This window comes from Armigeres subalbatus, chromosome 3, assembly GCF_024139115.2.
Source record: "Armigeres subalbatus isolate Guangzhou_Male chromosome 3, GZ_Asu_2, whole genome shotgun sequence".
NCBI lineage: Eukaryota > Metazoa > Arthropoda > Insecta > Diptera > Culicidae > Armigeres > Armigeres subalbatus.
Window position 1 is genome coordinate 248422281 of NC_085141.1, and position 18490 is coordinate 248440770.

The 18490-nt window shown below is 42.9% G+C and overlaps 1 protein-coding gene across 1 annotated transcript in view; it reads right to left on the minus strand.

The window, feature by feature from the left end:
* LOC134227838 (glycine receptor subunit alpha-4) overlaps positions 1–18490 on the minus strand; it is a 180638-nt gene that overhangs the window by 40955 nt on the left and 121193 nt on the right. The window contains exons 4-5 of the mRNA XM_062709521.1: positions 1164–1263; positions 809–963 (exon numbers count right to left, since the gene is read on the minus strand). Of these exons, the coding sequence (XP_062565505.1) occupies positions 809–963; positions 1164–1263 (255 nt within the window). The remainder of the gene's footprint in view (positions 1–808; positions 964–1163; positions 1264–18490) is intronic.

The window sequence follows — 18490 nt, forward strand, 5'->3', positions numbered from 1 at the left end:
GGAAACTATTGAAATATAATTCAAACCTGATTAAAAGGAGTTATGTTTGTTTGTGTCAAGCACATAAGGATTTGTAACCTTTTTATTATGGGATTGATAAAATATTAATGAAGGGCTATGAAACGTCTTTGGCTAAGATGGGGCGTATTGCCCAGGCACTTTTTAAAATCAAATTTTTCACGACTTTTCAAAAAAGCTTTATTACGTGTTCTCTGTAATATATGTATATGACTACTTACGGGAAATGCATTTGCGACTTCCTGGACTACGCATGCTGCGACGCAGCAAAACTAAATCAACAAAAATGACAGTTGTGCGTTTCTTCCGTATCGAGTGGTGTGCCCCCGAAAACGCGAGCACTTTGAAACTTGGATTCCGTCAGGAGTGACCTTAATCTTAAAACTTATTTTGAATTTCAATTCAGTTGTTCTAGAAACCTCTAAAGATATTTAAAATTTTAACGAATTAAGATATAGAGAAACGGTAATTGTTTTTGTTTTGTATTGGTTTGTAAAAGAATACAACAACTTCTCTAAAAAAGAAATATTTCGATAATCTGAATCTAAATGACACAACGCGAACTAAAAATAGTAATCTGAAAAATCAACTCAAAGAAAGCACAAGCATACTAATACTTATTAATCCAAGAAAGAATCTAAACACTATGGTTGAAACAAACTTTTCAAAATTTCATGATGACACGGTTATGAGAATGAAATGAGACGATCCTTGGTAAACTTGCGCCGTTCTGCTATTCCCGTGAAGAAAAAGCACGTGAAATGACAAACTTGCGAAAATCCAAACTCACCTGATATTTTCGAGTTCAGAAAGTACGGATCCGGCTGCCAGAGGTTGTCGAAAAACTCGGGCGGAAGTATAACGTGATCGTCGCCATCCTCGAAGATGTCGTCATGCAAGTCCAGCCGCGACTCGACCCACTTCTGGTGCACGAACATATCTACTCTGCAAGGGAAGGCACATCGTTTTTGGTCGCCGTCGTCGTCATCGTTGCCGTTGTTGTTTTGCATGGATGAAAATTGAGAATTCTTTGTTAAATGATAGGAATTATATCTGATTCGGCAGTGGTACAGTTTGGAGCACGAAAGCGGAAATTGAACAAAGTGGATGCCAATTAGGGGAAGCGTTCGTTCGTCAAGCAGTACCTGAAATCCATGTCCTCCACGTTGATCGAGTTGATGTCGACGACGAATATGCTGAATTCTACCACTACGGGGGTGCCTTTTTTCGAGGGTGGTCTTACCTCTGGAAATGCAAGAGCAAATGGAGATTCGTTAGTTGGATTGAAACGTATCAAAATTAATTAATGCTGTTGAACTTGTAGAGTATATGATTTGCACATTGTGTTATGAAAATGTATCAATTTGATCTGGAGCCCAATAAACTGGAAATTTAAATTTTTATGTCTTCTTAGTTGAATGGTTATTGTTATCAATATGATTATTTTTGTTTTTGTGTAGCATTTGCATTTTGGTTAATTTTGTAAATCGTTTGTCAATACTCCTCACAAACTCAACCATTCCCAGCTTAGCACAGATAAGCAAGGTAGTAAAGCCTATTTTACTGCTGTAGGATTAGATGCAAAATTAAGCTTCCTGAACAATTCACAGTTTTTTTTACAAAATGATCAAAAATGTGAGTGTTACAAATATGCGATCATATAGGCAGACGGCTGCCCTAGACTAACTCATCTATGGTCGCAAAATGCTATAAATTTCTCATGAATTGATTTTCATTTTCCCGAATCGTACACTTGAGGCACGTTTTAAAGGTGGTATTATCCATGTTGTGATTTTTCTATGTTTAATTGCTCCTTCCTGCATTTTTGAAGTATAACCCGCGGTGGTCAACCATACTCATTATCATTGAATACATATCAAAAACAGCTGTTTGATAATTAATTACATCTTATTACTTCCCATCAATTTTCTAATAAAAATGAGCATAAAGTATCATTCGTAGAAATCGCGAAAATCTTGATGTGGCAAACTCACCGGCACTAGTTGGAAAACAGTCGGCAAAAAGTTTTTGATGTGAATTATTAAATCGTGGTAAATGCCGCCAACATCGGTTAGGGAAAAGGAGCCAACTAGCATTTTTGTTGTTTCCGTTGCCGCAGTGCTCTCCTGTCTGTTTATAAACGCGATAATGACTGTGATGGGCAGAGCAACCGTTCAACAGCTGTTATTTGTGCTGATTAATGTATATATGTCAATTAATTAGTGGATTCGGTTCACGCGATTTTTGCACGAGCTTTTGTACGGATGGCACAGCACTGACGAAGTGACCTTCGTGCAATTGTTCCGGCTGCAATTTTGTGGAAATTCACGATGATGATTGTGAATAAATCATGACATGATACTGTTGCACCGGAATTTTCACGGAAACTTTAACCATTGGACACTAATTTACCTTATTTTCGGTAAACGCTAGTACCCTTTGATGAATGTCACCCCGTCATGGCCCATAACTCAATTCCAACTTGACCCGAAAGAAGCATTTGCCACCCACTCAACGAGCCCGTTTAGCTCTCATTAGCATTTAGGACCATCATGTGAGAAGTGAAGGCAACTTCACAACGACACAGAAGGTAGACAAAATCACGCTGGTCACGCCAAAGGTTTCTCACAATGTAGCCACTTGAGTTACTGAATTATTACTGCTCACGGGGTGACTTTGTTTCCAAGAAATTGTGTTACTCAATCGAATGATGCATTGCGGGTATCATTTACCCTTTCCTGTGCTGGGCCCTAGCGCTGTCTTTCCTTTTGAGTTCCTACTTGTCCAACGATGAATCCGCTTCAGAAACAGTTCTCAAAACTGGATACAATGCCAAGTATTCGGCGGCTATAATACAACCCGCAATGCTTCTGAAAATGGATTTGCTCGTGCAATTGCATTATGAAAAAATAACGGTTCAGACTCTAATTTCTTATTATCCTAATTTAAAATTATGGCAAATTATGAAAAATTTGAAATCTAAGATAAAACTTCTCCACCTTCTTTTTCTTTCATGGCTCTACATTCCAAAACTTTGGTCTGTTTTCAACTAAGTTTTATATCAGCGTTTTCACAGTTATTCAATAAAAACTTTTCTAGGGAAACAATGAATATTGAATACACTATGTGCAGGGAATCGAGAATAATTCGAAATCAAACCTATCTAGACTCTATAGTGCTATAGTGCCCGGTTACGGGGAGCGGAAAGACCACGTCTCAAATAATCGAGAATATTTTTAAAAACCCGACTTAATCCACCTACAGTGAACGCAACCCTTCTTACACTTTTGAATGGTTGTGTGTGCCCAGTGCATATTACAATTTCTATGCATATGACCTTCAATTGAATGTAAAATAACTGATATTATCATGCTTTTAACGATTTCAAAATAAAAAAAAGGGATATTTCTGGAAGTTTAACAATTTTTAAAAAATACAAAAAGACTGCAGATTTGATTTGCCGCCTTAAATGGCAATATTACAGCTTCTGTTTAAACCCAAAAGAGTTCAAATCGGGTCATAGACGGCTGAGATATTGGTGTGACAATTCTTCATTAGTAGTCTGAAAATATGTCTCATATTCGTATTTCACAGATATCTCTGAAACCGAATTTCCAATTGCAGAAAAAAATGAATGGGTCCAATGACAAAAACATAGCTTTCGTTTAAAGATAAAATCGCACAAATCGGTCCAAGGACGACTGAGATCTTGATGGGACATATTTTACCAATGTGTGAAGTTGACACGTCTAATGCTTTATGTTCGTATTTCAGAGATATCTCCGGAACCCAATGACTAATTGCAAAAACAAAATACAATAGGTTCAATGGCAAAGTCATAGCTTTCGTTTAAAGATAAAATCATGCAAATTGGTTTACAGACGGCTGAGATATTTATGTGACATTATTTTGTTAGTTTTCTAAAAATACACTTCATGTTCGTATTTCTCACATATCTCTGGAACCAAATGTCCGATTGCAAAAAAAATTGAAATTGTACAATGACAAAGTCATAGCTTTCGTTTAGTGTTAAAATCGTGCAAATCGGTCCACGGACGGCTGAGATCTTGATGTGAGATTTTTGTAACGCACACACAGACGCACACACGCACACACGCACACACACACACACATACATACATGTGCTCAGTTCGTCGAGCTGAGTTGATTGGTATATACGACTTGGGTCTCTGAGCCTCGGATAAAAAGTCGGTTTTTCAAGCGATCTTTATACCCTTCTTAGGGTGTAAGAAGGGTAAAAAGGGATATTTCTGAAAATTTAACAATTTTTAAATAATACAAAAAGGCTGCAGATTTGATTTGCCGCCTTAAATGGCAATATTACAGCTTCTGTTTAAGCCCAAAAGAGTTCAAATCGGGTCATAGACGGCTGAGATATTGGTGTGACAATTCTTCATTAGTAGTCTGAAAATATGTCTCATATTCGTATTTCACAGATATCTCTGAAACCGAATTTCCGATTGCAGAAAAAAATTAATGGGTCCAATGACAAAAACATAGCTTTCGTTTAAAGATAAAATCGCACAAATCGGTCCAAGGACGACTGAGATCTTGATGGGACATATTTTACCAATGTGTGAAGTTGACACGTCTAATGATTCATGTTCGTATTTCAGAGATATCTCCGGAACCCAATGACTAATTGCAAAAACAAAATACAATGGGTTCAATGGCAAAGTCATAGCTTTCGTTTAAAGATAAAATCATGCAAATTGGTTTACAGACGGCTGAGATATTTATGTGACATTATTTTGTTAGTTTTCTAAAAATACACTTCATGTTCGTATTTCTCACATATCTCTGGAACCAAATGTCCGATTGCAAAAAAAATTGAACTTGTACAATGACAAAGTCATAGCTTTCGTTTAGTGTTAAAATCGTGCAAATCGGTCCACGGACGGCTGAGATCTTGATGTGAGATTTTTGTAACGCACACACATACGCACACACGCACACACGCACACACACATACATACATGTGCTCAGTTCGTCGAGCTGAGTTGATTGGTATAAACGACTTGGGTCTCCGAGCCTCGGATGAAAAGTCGGTTTTTCAAGCGATCTTTATACCCTTCTTAGGGTGTAAGAAGGGTAAAACAACAGAAAATCATTCGATTGCATGGGAAAAAGTGCAACGATTGAATAGCCCATGCTGGCGATTAGATTTGGTGGAATAGCCCTGTTGGCATGGACCAACAGGAAATAAGATATTCCAAGTTTCTTAATATGTTGTATATTAAAAACTTTCTGTAAATAACAAAGTTCATTAGATAAGCATCAGCTACAAATTGTTTCCACTTACGTTTAGTATTCTTATTCCCTTCGTTTTTCCTAGTTTTGTTTTATTATTAGTGTAATTCTAAACCTGCAATTGCATCGCATTAGGATTTGATGATAGGACTGTGAATTCTTATTGGAATTACCGTTATTTAAGGTTTGTGACTAGTGATCACGCACTACAGCTATGAATCTTAGCTAGCTTCCAGCAGTGATTATCCAGCTGACCTCACCTACCAATTACATGCTTTAATTGAGTTTCATACAGATTCAAATCTGGCTTACCGTGGATAGAAAGCTGAACTTTATATATTCAGGCACCTAACGGGCTACCGTATGCTACAGTAGATTGGTTGAAGGTTATCTATCCCAACATTAGGAAATTAGTTTTTGTTATAAATTCACTTTGTATTCCATCTTACCCTATTGAAATTCAAGAAACCTATATCTAAGCTAGTCGCACAATATTTCATATAGTATCTAAAAGTATCCGTTTTATAATAATTTGTAATTCACAATCATAACAATAGTTCGCATGTACATATTAACAGTTTTGAGTCGCCTTCGATTTGTTTTTGTGGTAAAGAGCTGATTGTCAAATTGTTCTTCCGAGAGCTGGTTGCAGCTAGGGCTTCCATTTTTCCCGGGAATCAACTTCCCGGGAAACGGGAAATGAAATAATTATTTCCCGGGATTTCCCGGGATCCCGGGAAATAAAAAAATTCTCGAAACTAAATTCAAAATCGTAGTTTAAATTTTGTCGTAAAATATGATTTCGAAAATATACATTCTACATCAGTGATTCTTGCTATTTTGTCCTCAAATGATGAAAAAGTAGTTGAAAGCCTGAGAAAGTTTTTGTTCAGTTTGAAAAGCGTTAACTCCTTCTACAAAACGTTCGCCATGTCATAGGTATCAGCATCTGCTCTGGCTCAAAAGTAAGATCTGCAGTGTCTTCGAATGTATTTAAAGCAGATGAATGAAATATTTGAAATGAGAATTCTTCCTTTGCTTGAAATGCCGAACAGCACCTGAAACGCATCAAATTGCAAAAGTTTTGCGAGTATTTGTTGTAAGACAGTTGTAATGATCGCATACTAAAAACCTTAAATCTGTTTTTCCATCAAGATCTGTTAGCCCACCAATATTATAAAATATTCAATGAAAAAATGAAATTTTTCAGAAATATCCCAAAATACAAACGAGTCTTTGGAATATGAATCTGTTCGGGAATTGACTCAAAAAGGATTGAAGCTCTTAAAATACCATTGACAATAATAGGACAAACTTGCCAAAGCTGTCACTGCAATTGCCTGAATATCTGCGAACATTAGTAGCTCTGCTGTTTCACCACAGACACTAAATTTTTAATTCGACTTCACAACGCTTACCGACGTTTGGACCTACTGAATTAACCAACGATATATATAAACTGGTTCTTTGTCTCCCTTCAACACGTGTTGGAATGCACCGTATGATTCTGTAGCATTTTCAGTATGACTTAAATTCATAAACTTCAAAAGGAAAACAAATAGTGAGACGATGCTAGTAAAAAAATGTAATTGATACCCCAAAAACCGTTATCATCAAATTAAAAAAAAAGACTATTATTACAAAATATTTTAAGTATTTTCATTTCCCGGGGAATTCGGGAAACTGATACACAAATCCCGGGAATCGGGAATCCCGGGAAATATGATTTCCCGGGAAATCGTTTCCGGGAATGGAAGCCCTAGTTGCAGCTGCATGACATATATTGATTGACAGATATACCTACACCGTATTATTCGGCGCGCCGACCAAGGGGTCGTTACAAGCCCTCCGTCTATAACTTTCATAACATCAGAACTCGCATATTGGAAAAACTACAACAGTCCGAAAATCCGTTATATTGAAACCAATTAAAATGAATCCAGCATGATTTTTTTTGGGAAAATAATAGTGGGGATAAAAACTCTCATTGAGGTCATTTTTTAAGTCCAATGAATCTTATGCTGGTCCTCCGGAAGATCCGGAACCAACGGAACACCACCGACCGCGCGATGTTTCTTATAACATTTCTAAAAATCTTGGCAAAGTAAAACAAATTCTTAATCCATATATGATTCCATGCGACCCTATTAGTAAAGAAAAAAAATTGATTTGTGGTTCTTCCACTTAGCGGCGCTAGTGTATATGAATTATCGTTTTGTTTCGATATCTCGGGATCGGTAGGATTAAGAAAGTTGCCGTCTACTACAAAGTTGTTCGGGGATTTTAAACCATTCATTTGTTTAGTTTACATCTTAACAGATAACACTGAATCAACAATTTGACGCCACAATGCCCTGCCCATCGTACCCTTTCGGCTTTAGCTACCTTTTGGATACTGGGTTCGCCGTAGAGCTGAACGAGCTAGTGGTTCATTCTTCGCCGCCAAACACCGTCTTCTTGCACACTGCCAAAGATGGTCCTAAGTACCCGTCTCTCGAATACTCCGAGTGCTTGCAAGTCCTCCTCGAGCATTGCCCATGTTTCATGTCCGTAGAGGACTATCGGTCTTATCAGCGTCTTTTACATGACACATTTGGTGCGGTGGTGAATCTTTTTGGGCGGCAGTTTCTTCTGGAGCCCGTAGAAGGCCCGACTTCCACAGAAGATGCGCCTTCGTATTTCACGATTTACATTATTATCAGCCGTTAGCAAGGATCCAAGGTAGACGAATTCCTCGACCACCTCGAAAGTATCCCCGTCTACCGCAACACTGCTTCCCAGGCGGGCCCTGTCGCGCTCGGTTCCGCCCACAAGCATATACTTTGTCTTCGATGCATTCACGACCAGTCCAACTTTTGTTGCTTCACGTTTCAGGCGGGTGTATATTTCTGCCATTTTTGCAAATGTTCGGCCCACAATGTCCATGTCATCCGCGAAACAAATAAATTGACTGGATCTGTTGAAAGTTGTACCCCAGCTGTTACACCCGGCTCTCCGCATGACACCTTCTAGCGCAATGTTGAACAACAGGCACGAAAGTCCATCACCTTGTCTTAGTCCCCGGCGCGATTCGAACAAACTGGAGTGTTCGCCCGAAATCTTCACACAGTTTTGCACACCATCCACCGTTGCTTTGATCAAGCTGTTCTCGTCTATAATTTTCCACAACTCTACCCGGTGTATACTGTCGTATGCCGCCTTGAAATCAAGGAACAGATGGTGCGTTGGGACCTGGTATTCACGGCATTTTTTGACGGATTTGCCGTACAGTAAAGACCTGGTCGGTTGTCGAGCGGCCGTGATCGCTCGAAAGTTCTCGCACTCCAGCTTGTCGCCTTTCTTGTAGATGGGGCATATAACCCCTTCCTTCCACTCCTCCGGTAGCTATTCAGTTTCTCAGATTGTGACTATCAGGCAAGTGGCCAGCGGAAAAGCCCATCATGATGAGCTCAGCTCCGATACCATCCTTTTATTATTTATTACCAGACTTAGGCCGGGGTGGCACATAAAAGTCTTCTCCATTCAGCTCGGTCCATGGCTGCACTTCGCCAACCACGCAGTCTGCGGAGGGTCCGCAAATCGTCCTCCACCTGATCGATCCACTTTGCCGCTGTGCACCTCGGCTTCTGGTTCCCGTCGGATGGTTGTCGAGTACCATCTTCACCGGATTACTGTCCGACATTCTGGCTACTTGCCCGGCCCACCGCAGTCTTCTGATTTTCGCGGTGGATGGTGGATGGATGGTTCTCCTAACAGCTGATTCAACCCGTGGTTCATTCGCCTCCTCCACGTACCGTCCGCCATCTGCACCCCACCATAGATGATACGCAACACTTTCCTCTCGAAAACTCCAAGAGCGCGTTGATCCTCCACGAGTTTTGTCCAGGTCGCGTGTCCGTACAGAACTACCGGACTGATGAGCGTTTTGTAGATAGTCGGTTTGGTACGGCGGTGAACTCCATTCGATCGGAGCGTCTTGCGGAGTCCAAAGTGCGTATGATTTCCAGCCACTATGCGTCTTCGAATTTCTCTGCTGGTATCGTTATCGGCGGTCACCAGTGAGCCCAAGTACACAAATTCTTCAACCACCTCGATTTCGTCACCACCGATAGAAACTCATGGTGGGTGGCTTACATCGACCTCTCTTGAGCCTATTTCTATTATGTACTTCGTCTTCGTGTTGATGACTAGTCCAATCCGTTTAGATTCGCTTTTCAGTCTGATGTAGGCTTCCTCCATCCCCTCAATGTTACATACCATGATGTAAATGTTGTCGGCGAAACCAAATAACTGGACGGACTTCGTGAAAATCGTACCACTCGTGACAATCCCTGCCCTTCGTATTACTCCCTCCAAAGCGATGTTGAATAGCAGACATGAAAGACCATCACCTTGCCGTAACCCTCTACACGTTTCGAAGGGACTCGAGAATGCCCCTGAAACTCGAACTACGCACATTACCCGATCCATCGTCGCCTTGATCAACCGTATCAGTTTATCCGGAAATCCGTTTTCGTGCATTAGCTGCCACAGCTGGCCCCGATCGATTGTATCATATTGTATATTGTATATATATAATTCAAAACGAAGAAATAAATAAATAAATATGCGGCTTTGAAGTCGATAAATAGATGATGTGTGGGCGCGTTGTATTTGCGGCATTTCTGCAATACCTGACGTATGGCGAACACCTGGTCTGTGGTAGAGCGTTCACCCATAAATCCCGCCTGGTACTGCCCCACGAACTCTCTTGCAATTGGTGTGAGTCGGCGGCATAAAATTTGGGAGAGTACCTTGTAGGCGGTCTCGATCTTCCTGTTGGCGCTTTTTCTTCCGGAAAATCGAGTTTTGTCTGTTCTGCGCCCGTTTGTATCGTGCCTCGTTCGCCCTCGTGCGGTGTTGCAGCAATCTCTTCCATGCTGCATTCTTCTCCTCAACTAACTGCTCACATTCGCCGTCATACCAGTCGTATCTCTGACCGGAGCCACCGTGCCTAGTGCAGCGGTTGCGATGTTTCCAATGGCGGATCGAATATCTCTCCAGCCATCTTCAAGAGATGCTGCGCCTAGCTGCTCTTCCGTTGGGAGTGCCACTTCCAGCTGCTGCGCGTAGTCTTGGGCTAGTCTACCCACGGTGCCCCGGTAGACCGTTATTATAAAATAAAAATGTCCATCAAAACCAAGTACAGAGCTCGATTCCTGTGGTAATTCTGCACCTCTGGACCAATTTTTAAAAAAATCCCTAGGAGGAATCTCGAGAAATCTTGATTTGAAGTTTTTAGTTAAGAAATTTCAAAAGAATCCATATAAGAATCTAAAAATATCACCAAAAACCCCGATTAATCCACCTAGATAGATGTCCTTCAATTCTTCTTGTGCCTGCCGGGTTGGAAGTAACCACCAGCTGGCAGAGTTGCTGTCCGGTATTCTTGAAATATGCCCTGCCCATCGTACCCTTCCAGCTTTAGCTATCTTCTGGGTACTTGGTTCGCCGTAGAGCTGGGCGAGCTCTTGTTTCATCCTTCGCCGCCACACACCATTCTCTTGCACAACGCCAAAGATGGCCCTAAGCACACGTTGCCGTTATTAGAACCATAAATATTTACTACTGACTTAGCTTACAAAACTGACTTAAGTATGTTTTTGTATGGCTAACTTGCTCGAGTTTAGTATAAGTGTTGCTTTCCATGTTTAATAGAATGAAAGGTAAATATTAATTTTAATTTAGTGATTATGTTCATAATGGAGAGAAGTAAGACTAGAGTTCGTGTAGAATAATAGTAGTTAGAAGCTGTTATACTCGATCACAGCACTTATTAACCGATCTTTGCTGCCAAATCTCGTCAAAGTTCTAATCAACGGACTAGATGTTTGATATGTAATTCAAGACTTATTCCGGTACCTCTGCAGAACTCTGAAACATGATAATTCAAGATATGGAACTTTGACGTGCATGAAAGCTGCGGCTTTTTCCAGCTGCTGCAAAGCCATCAATTGCTTCCTCAAAACCATGCTCGAGTTTCAACGAGATGTATCTTGCGTACACTTTTTTGAAATCATTCAGAACCTGCTGGTTGAAATATTAATTAGAAAATTGTTAATGTTTAAGCAGAGTAACTTACCGTGACGTAATCTGAAAGATCGGGATTCTAGTGAACTCTATGCAATTTGTTGATGCCTCATCTGTACTTGGTTCACCCATAAATTTACTTAACATTACATTAACACTTCTCGAACAACTTTAAAATCGTGTTAACAATTGCGAACTAGATGTGTAGTGACGGAAATAAGCAATGGTTCATTTTGTTTCTTTATTAAAGTGTTTTTAAAAGTTCAAAAATTGAATATTTTATTTTCGTCGTAACCGAAAACTTAAAAGAATATGCACAAAGCTTGTATTTTTTTTCTTTCTCTTGTGCATTTTTCCTGATGTTTTCCTTGGTTCTCGAGATCTCATTCTATATGCCGAGCTCACTCTTGAAAATCGTAACTTTCCCTTACCGCCATCTTGGAGTCATTGCCATCCGATGATCCTTTTGCGGGGAAATCTCAGAATTTGATAAAGCTCCGTCAATTCAATTGTTACAGCATCTGACGAAGATCTAACCTGTTATATAATGCTAAACAACTACACTACGTTAAACAAATTTTTAAGCTGTTGGTTTTTTCATCAATTTCTTCCGTAAACCGTACTCCAATCTTTACTGCTAATTCTTGAATACATTTGTAAATACAATACAAAATACAAACTTAAATCTGAATGGCATTAACAAATAATCTACAGCCTGCACGTGAATTCATGAATGGTTCTAAACGAGAGGTAGCATTATTGAAGGTAGACGGCTTCAAGCCATACAAAAAACATACCTATGTCAGTTTGGTGAGCTTAATCATTTGTAAAGATTTATAATAGTATAATTTATAATGAATAAAAAAAATCAAGATTTCTCGAGATTCCTCCTAGCGATTTTTTTAAAAATTGGTCCAGAGGTGCAGAATTACCATAGGAATCGAGCCCTGTTCTTAGTTTTGATGGACATTTTTATTTTATAATAACGGTCTACCGGCGCACCGTGACCGTCTTGTAGCCGCCCAATGTCTACCCAGACAACCACACATCGCATAAGAATGCACGATCAAAATCGTTTACCGATCCAAGTTTCATCAGATTCGCATTGTTGTGCAAAGCTCATCAGTTTATTTATAAATTTTCCCGCACAGTAGGCTATTTTACGAGTTTATTCCAGCTTCATTTGTTGACATCGCATATTCCTGCAATCAAACTCACATGAAATCGGATTATCTGTCAAACAGAGTTTGTTATCACAAACTACATCGCAATGCATAACGAACAAACTCGCATAAAAATCGTGCACATCGCATACACTTCCGTGCAACGTCGGATAAGAAATACACTTATATCGCCTCCACTTTTGTACGTAAAAAGTGTTTTCGCGACTGGTAAGCGATGAAATTTGTGCGCATAGGCATCGCATTACAGAAAAACAATTCTATTATGCATGCATTCTGGTTGTCTGGGTAGCCTTATACCATCCTTACCAGCTGCTTTATTGGTCTTCAGCTGTTGGATGGCATCCTTCACTTCCCTCCAGGTGGGGGCTGGTTGGCTTCCATCGTTCGTAGTCATCTCCTCCCCTGCCTTGATTTTCTATACCTGTACTCTCAGCGCCATTTAAATGTTCCTTGTAGTGCTGCTTCAACTTTTCACCACACGTTCATCCATCAAAATGCTCCCATACTTATCCCTGCACATTTCAGCTCACGACACGAAGTCTTTGCGGGACGCGTTGAGCTTCTGATAGAACTTGCGTGTTTCTTGAGAACGGCGCAGCTATTGCATCTCTTCGCACTTGGCTTCGCACTTCGCACTTCATCTCCACAATCTGTCTGGAGTTCTGCACTCTTCGTCGAACCAATCGTTCCATCAACTTCGTCCCACATACCCGACGTTGTTTTCCGCTGCTATCGGGTCGATCGGCAATGACAAGACCACCAGCTAAGGGTTGCGTACTCAACTGTATTACTCGCTGGGACTCCCTTTGAGCTCCGCTACCAGCTGTGGCCCTCTTTACACTGTTTTAGGGTCGGCTCGGATACCGATCGGGAATGCATAAGACACTTGAATTCTCTTTAAACAATATTTATTCGAAGCTCCGTGTGTACTTACAACTTTTGTGTGAGTGTGGGTGTGTATATCTGTGCCGGCCGGCGAAGGGATCTGAGCTGCTACGGGGCGAAGCGACGGTGCGACGGTACGATAGATTCGTAAGACCAACGATGGGGTGGTAGCTCGGTGGGGAAGCGATACGGCTTGCGTAGCGAAGCCGTTCCTGGTTGCTCGGTGGGGACGCGATACGGCGTGCGTAGCGAAACCGTTCCTGCAATCTTCGGATTCGGAGGCCACGAGGTTGCTCGCCGGAGAGAGGCGACGCCTGTCGCCGAAAGCTCTCTTGCTTCTCAACGCCGTTGCAGTAGAGCGATGATGGTGATGAGGACGAAAACGTATCCTTGCGGGTTTTTTTTTCTTCCTAAACAATGGAGGGGGAATCTGCTCAACAGATATCCTGGGTTGACCAGGAAGTGCTGGGTTAGGGGCCACCTCCAATGAGGGAGGCAGGACTGCATCCCCGACCAGCTAAACCGTTTCCATTGCCGCCAAGCCCATCGTCCCTTCGGTACAACCAGAAAGTAATGCTTCAAAGGGGGGCCAGTGCATAACGAACCCTCGAGGTTAGCTGCGTGTCCTTGCAGCATCGAACATCGTGACTCGCTTTTTTAGAAGAGCACCATGGTGTCGTGCCAGCGCATTGCCGGCTTTCCAGGTGGCCTTACCACGCCCTATGTCCTCGGAAGGTGGGCAGGGTCGACTTCGCGCCTGCTTCCCTCTGCACGACTGGTATCAAGAATGATGATGCCGCGTGCACCCCAAATTGACCTTTCTGCGATAGGGCCTATTCGCCAGCACACAGAGGGACTTGCCGACGCGGTGCCTACGCCTGCCCCAGCCTTGACGAGGACCCCTTTCCGTCCTCGGGCTCGGAACCCGCCCGGTTGACCGACGCCGCGAAAGCGACGATATCATCTTGTTCTTCACGCGACCATTTGTTCGATAAAAGGATCGAATTCGATCACAGGGCACCGGTATGACCCATGAAGCCGACTCCGAACCCTTGGACCACCTCTTATTTGCGCGTGAACTAGCCATTCCTCGAGTCCACGCGCCACCTTCTGTGTAGCTCCGAGACGATTTGGACGATAGCCGATAAAACGGCGTTCCAGCCAACTTCATCTTTACACATCCTCCGGACTAGGTTGTCCGGGGTAGTGTCCAGACCACATGTGGCAAGCATGTGGTCACGCATTGTGCGAAAGCGCGGGCACACGAACAACACGTGTTCCGCCGTTTCCTCTAAACCTACGCACATCGGACACTCGGGCGAGGCCGAGTGTCCGAACCGGTGTAGGTACTGTCTGAAGCAACCATGGCCTGTAAGGACCTGGGTCAGGTGGAAAGTGATTTCCCCATGGCGCCTCTTGACCCACGTACCTATCTCCGGTATCAACCTATGTGTCCATCTACCCTTAGTGGAACTGTCCCACGCACGCTGCCATTTGACCATTGAGGCCAACCTGACAGTCCTACGGATGCCTCTCGTGCCGCGCATTTCGAAGCACTCTATGTCTTCACCGATAACTATGTCGATAGGCATCATACCGGTGATGACGCAAAGTGCATCGTGCGACACGGTACGGTACGCGCTCGCAACTCTTAGGCACATGAGCCTATACGTACTTTCTAACTTCGTTCTGTAGCAGTTAATACGCAGGGCCGTGCCCCAAGCTGGCCCCCATACCTCAGTATGGACAGAGCAACGCTAGCCAGAAGCTTGCGCTTGCTGGCATAAACCGCAGAGCTATTGGACATCATCCGGGACAATGCCGCTATAGCTGTGGAGGCACGCTTGCAGGCGTAATTGACGTGGCTACCAAAGGTGAGCTTATCGTCGATCATTACCCCCAAGAGTTTGATGGAGCGTTCAGAGGTGACCGTGCAGTTGCCTGCCCTTATCACCGCTTGTTGCTCCGACTTTCGGTTGTTAACAACAACCACCTCAGTCTTGTGGTGAGCCAGTTCTAACTTCCTGGAACTCATCCACTCCTCCACAATTGCGATCGAGTGGGCTGCAGTCAATTCCACCTCTTCGATCGATTCGCCGTAGACCTCCAGCGTAATATCGTCAGCAAAGCCGACGATTGCCACGCCCACCGGGAACTTCAACCTCAAGACACCGTCGTACATGACGTTCCATAACACCGGACCCAGTATGGAACCTTGCGGAACCCCTGAGGTTATGTCAACGCACTTTCGACCCGCCTCCGTGTCGTATATACCAGTACTCGATTCTGGAAGTAGCTTCCGAGAATCTTGTACAGGTACTGGGAATTCCAAGACGCAGGAGCGCATCTGCATTAGCTGCTCAACTGGCATTATTGAAAGCATTCCCCACGTCCAGAGTCACTACTGCACAATAGCGAACTTCCCTCCACTTACGCTGGATAGCTATCTCCGCGGATTTGGCAACCGACAAGATAGCGTCTACGGTCGACTTACCCTTTCGGAAGCCAAACTGGTTACTCGATAGACCATCCGCACCCTCCGTGCGTATCAACAACCTGTTGAGGATGATCTTCTCGAGCACCTTCCCCGCCGTGTCAAGCAGGCATATTGGTCTATATGCCGACGGATCCCCCTGGTGGTTTTCCCGCTTTTGGCAATAGGACCAAGCTCTGCCTTTTCCATGCTTCAGGGAAGACTCCCTCGTCCAGGCATCTCTGCATAACAGATCTGAACATCTCGGGAGCCTCGGCAATGGCCGCTTTGATGGCCAGGCTCGGAATACCATCCGGTCCTGGCGCCTTACCTACACTAAGGGACTGTGCAATCCCCGCAAGTTCCGCCACCGTTACTCTTCCCTCGTCGGCCACCCTGGCGGGTTGGGAAAACTGTTATGAGTAATCCTCAGTCCTTTCGTGATCCCTTGTCCTTCTATTGCGTTTTCCGAACAAGTCTCTATAACCCGTGTCTACACACGTGTGTTGGGATAGGTTTTGGTATCAAATACCAATGGGTCCTGGCCAGATTATAAGGAAATCAGGGAATAGGGGGTCCTTTTAGATTAGGTTACCAAGTTTTACATCACTTTCTGGTTATCGTACCTGATTCCTCGGTAATAATTGTCAAAAGACTCTTCCACTAAACGCTATAATATATAGCACACTTTGCCAACTTAAAGCACTTTTACAAAAAAGCTCTGACGTCTCTATGACTCGGTGATCAAAGTGGAAAAGGATTGGTACCTCTATATGAATTATTAACTGACACCCTCGTTCCCCTTTTCCTTCACATGATCCCATTTGTCTCCCAATTATTGCATTTTTATAATTTCCCTTCAGCACACAGATCTAGATTTGTGGGTGTTGTTAAGTGTATGTGAAGTGTAGGTACATATTCAAATCGACCGTTCGTTTTGTAGGTTTGCTTTTAAAAGTGCTTATTTATTTTTGTTTTGTGGAAAGTTCTTAATAGTTTATGGAAATTTTGTTTTATTTGTGGAAATTTTATAATTATTTATTGCTCACGCCCTGATTTTTTTATTGGCAATTTCCTAATTGTTTATGGAAAATTTCTAACTTTAAATGGAAATTTTATTTAGCTGCCAAGCATTAATCATCCGTTTTACAATGATTTTTAATTCCTATTGGATCAACTTCCGAACATTCATACCGAACAGCAATATGGTATTGAGCAGCTTGTTCGTTCGGCTGAGTTTTAGCTTCACTCTCTTACTGCTAGGGCTTCTCTCTTAGGGTAAAAGTACCTTAACTGTAACAACTGGTAGTGCAGCCTGGGCACTGTTGTCCTTTTGACGTCAGCTAGAGTGAGAAGATACGACCCGAGCGTCTGTCTACCAGGATGTGCTACTTAAACAGCGTCTGCCTGGTATCCAGCGGCTGATAAACTTAACGCTGCATCGTGTCAACTATACCTAAGGTAGAAGCCCCACAAGCACGATGTAGGTAACGCGACCCCAGTAAGGTAGCTTACTGAAGCCTTTCAAATATCACGGAAAATGGAGAAAGAAGAAAAAGAGAACGATATTTTAGCCAACCGATCCTAAGGACTATGATTGGAAACTAGTACCTGGAATGTACGAATCTGGACGAGTGAGCCTTCTGGCTCGTGATTTGCAGAAAGTTGGAGTTGAGTAATTATTCATGCTTTGCATGATGCCAATCGAAGAACAACTCAATTTGACTAAATGATTGGTTCGGGCCTTTGGTACATTCGGGTCAATGGTCCATTTGGACAAATGCTCTATTCGGGCACATGATCCACTCGGGAAAATGGTCTTTCCGGGTGTTTGGTCATTTCGGGCATCTGGACTATTCGGGCGAATGGAATTCGGACGTTTGTCATTCGGGCGAATGGAATTCGGGTTTATGTCATTCGGGCGTTTGTGGTAGAACCTTCAGCAAACGATCCTTTCGGCCAAATGACCCTTTCGGCCAAACGACCCTTTCGGCCAAACGACCCTCTCGGCCAAATGACCCTTTCGGCCAAACGACCCTTTCGGCCAAATGACCCTTTCGGCCAAACGACCCTTTCGGCCAAACGACCCTCTCGGCCAAACGACGCTTTCGGTCAAATGACCGTTTTGGCCTAATGATCCTTTCGACCTAATGACGCTTTCGGCCAAATGACTCTTTCAACCAAATGACCCTTTAGGCAAAACACCTTTCGGCCAAACGACCCTTTCGGCCTAATGGTTTGTTCGGCCTAGTGGCATTCGGCCAAATGGCCTACGGCTGAATGGGTTTCGGTCAAACGACCCTTCCCCGACCAGATTCAGTCACAAATAAGTTGCTGCAACCAGTTTCACTTGACTTGTGTTGCTTGGGACGGGCGTCGTCTACATTGATCTTTATGTAGCTTCCGACGAAATCAACCACGTTATCACGATTGCGAAATAGGAAAGGCTTGACGATGTCGGTAATCTTTTGCGCTGGTTCCGTTGGTTGGTAATTTCCAGTCCACTGATTTTTTGGCATTTCTCAAGGAAGCCGTCTTGGTCCTTTGACATTCCTTTTATATAACAGTGTGCGTTGAAGACTGCGATTGT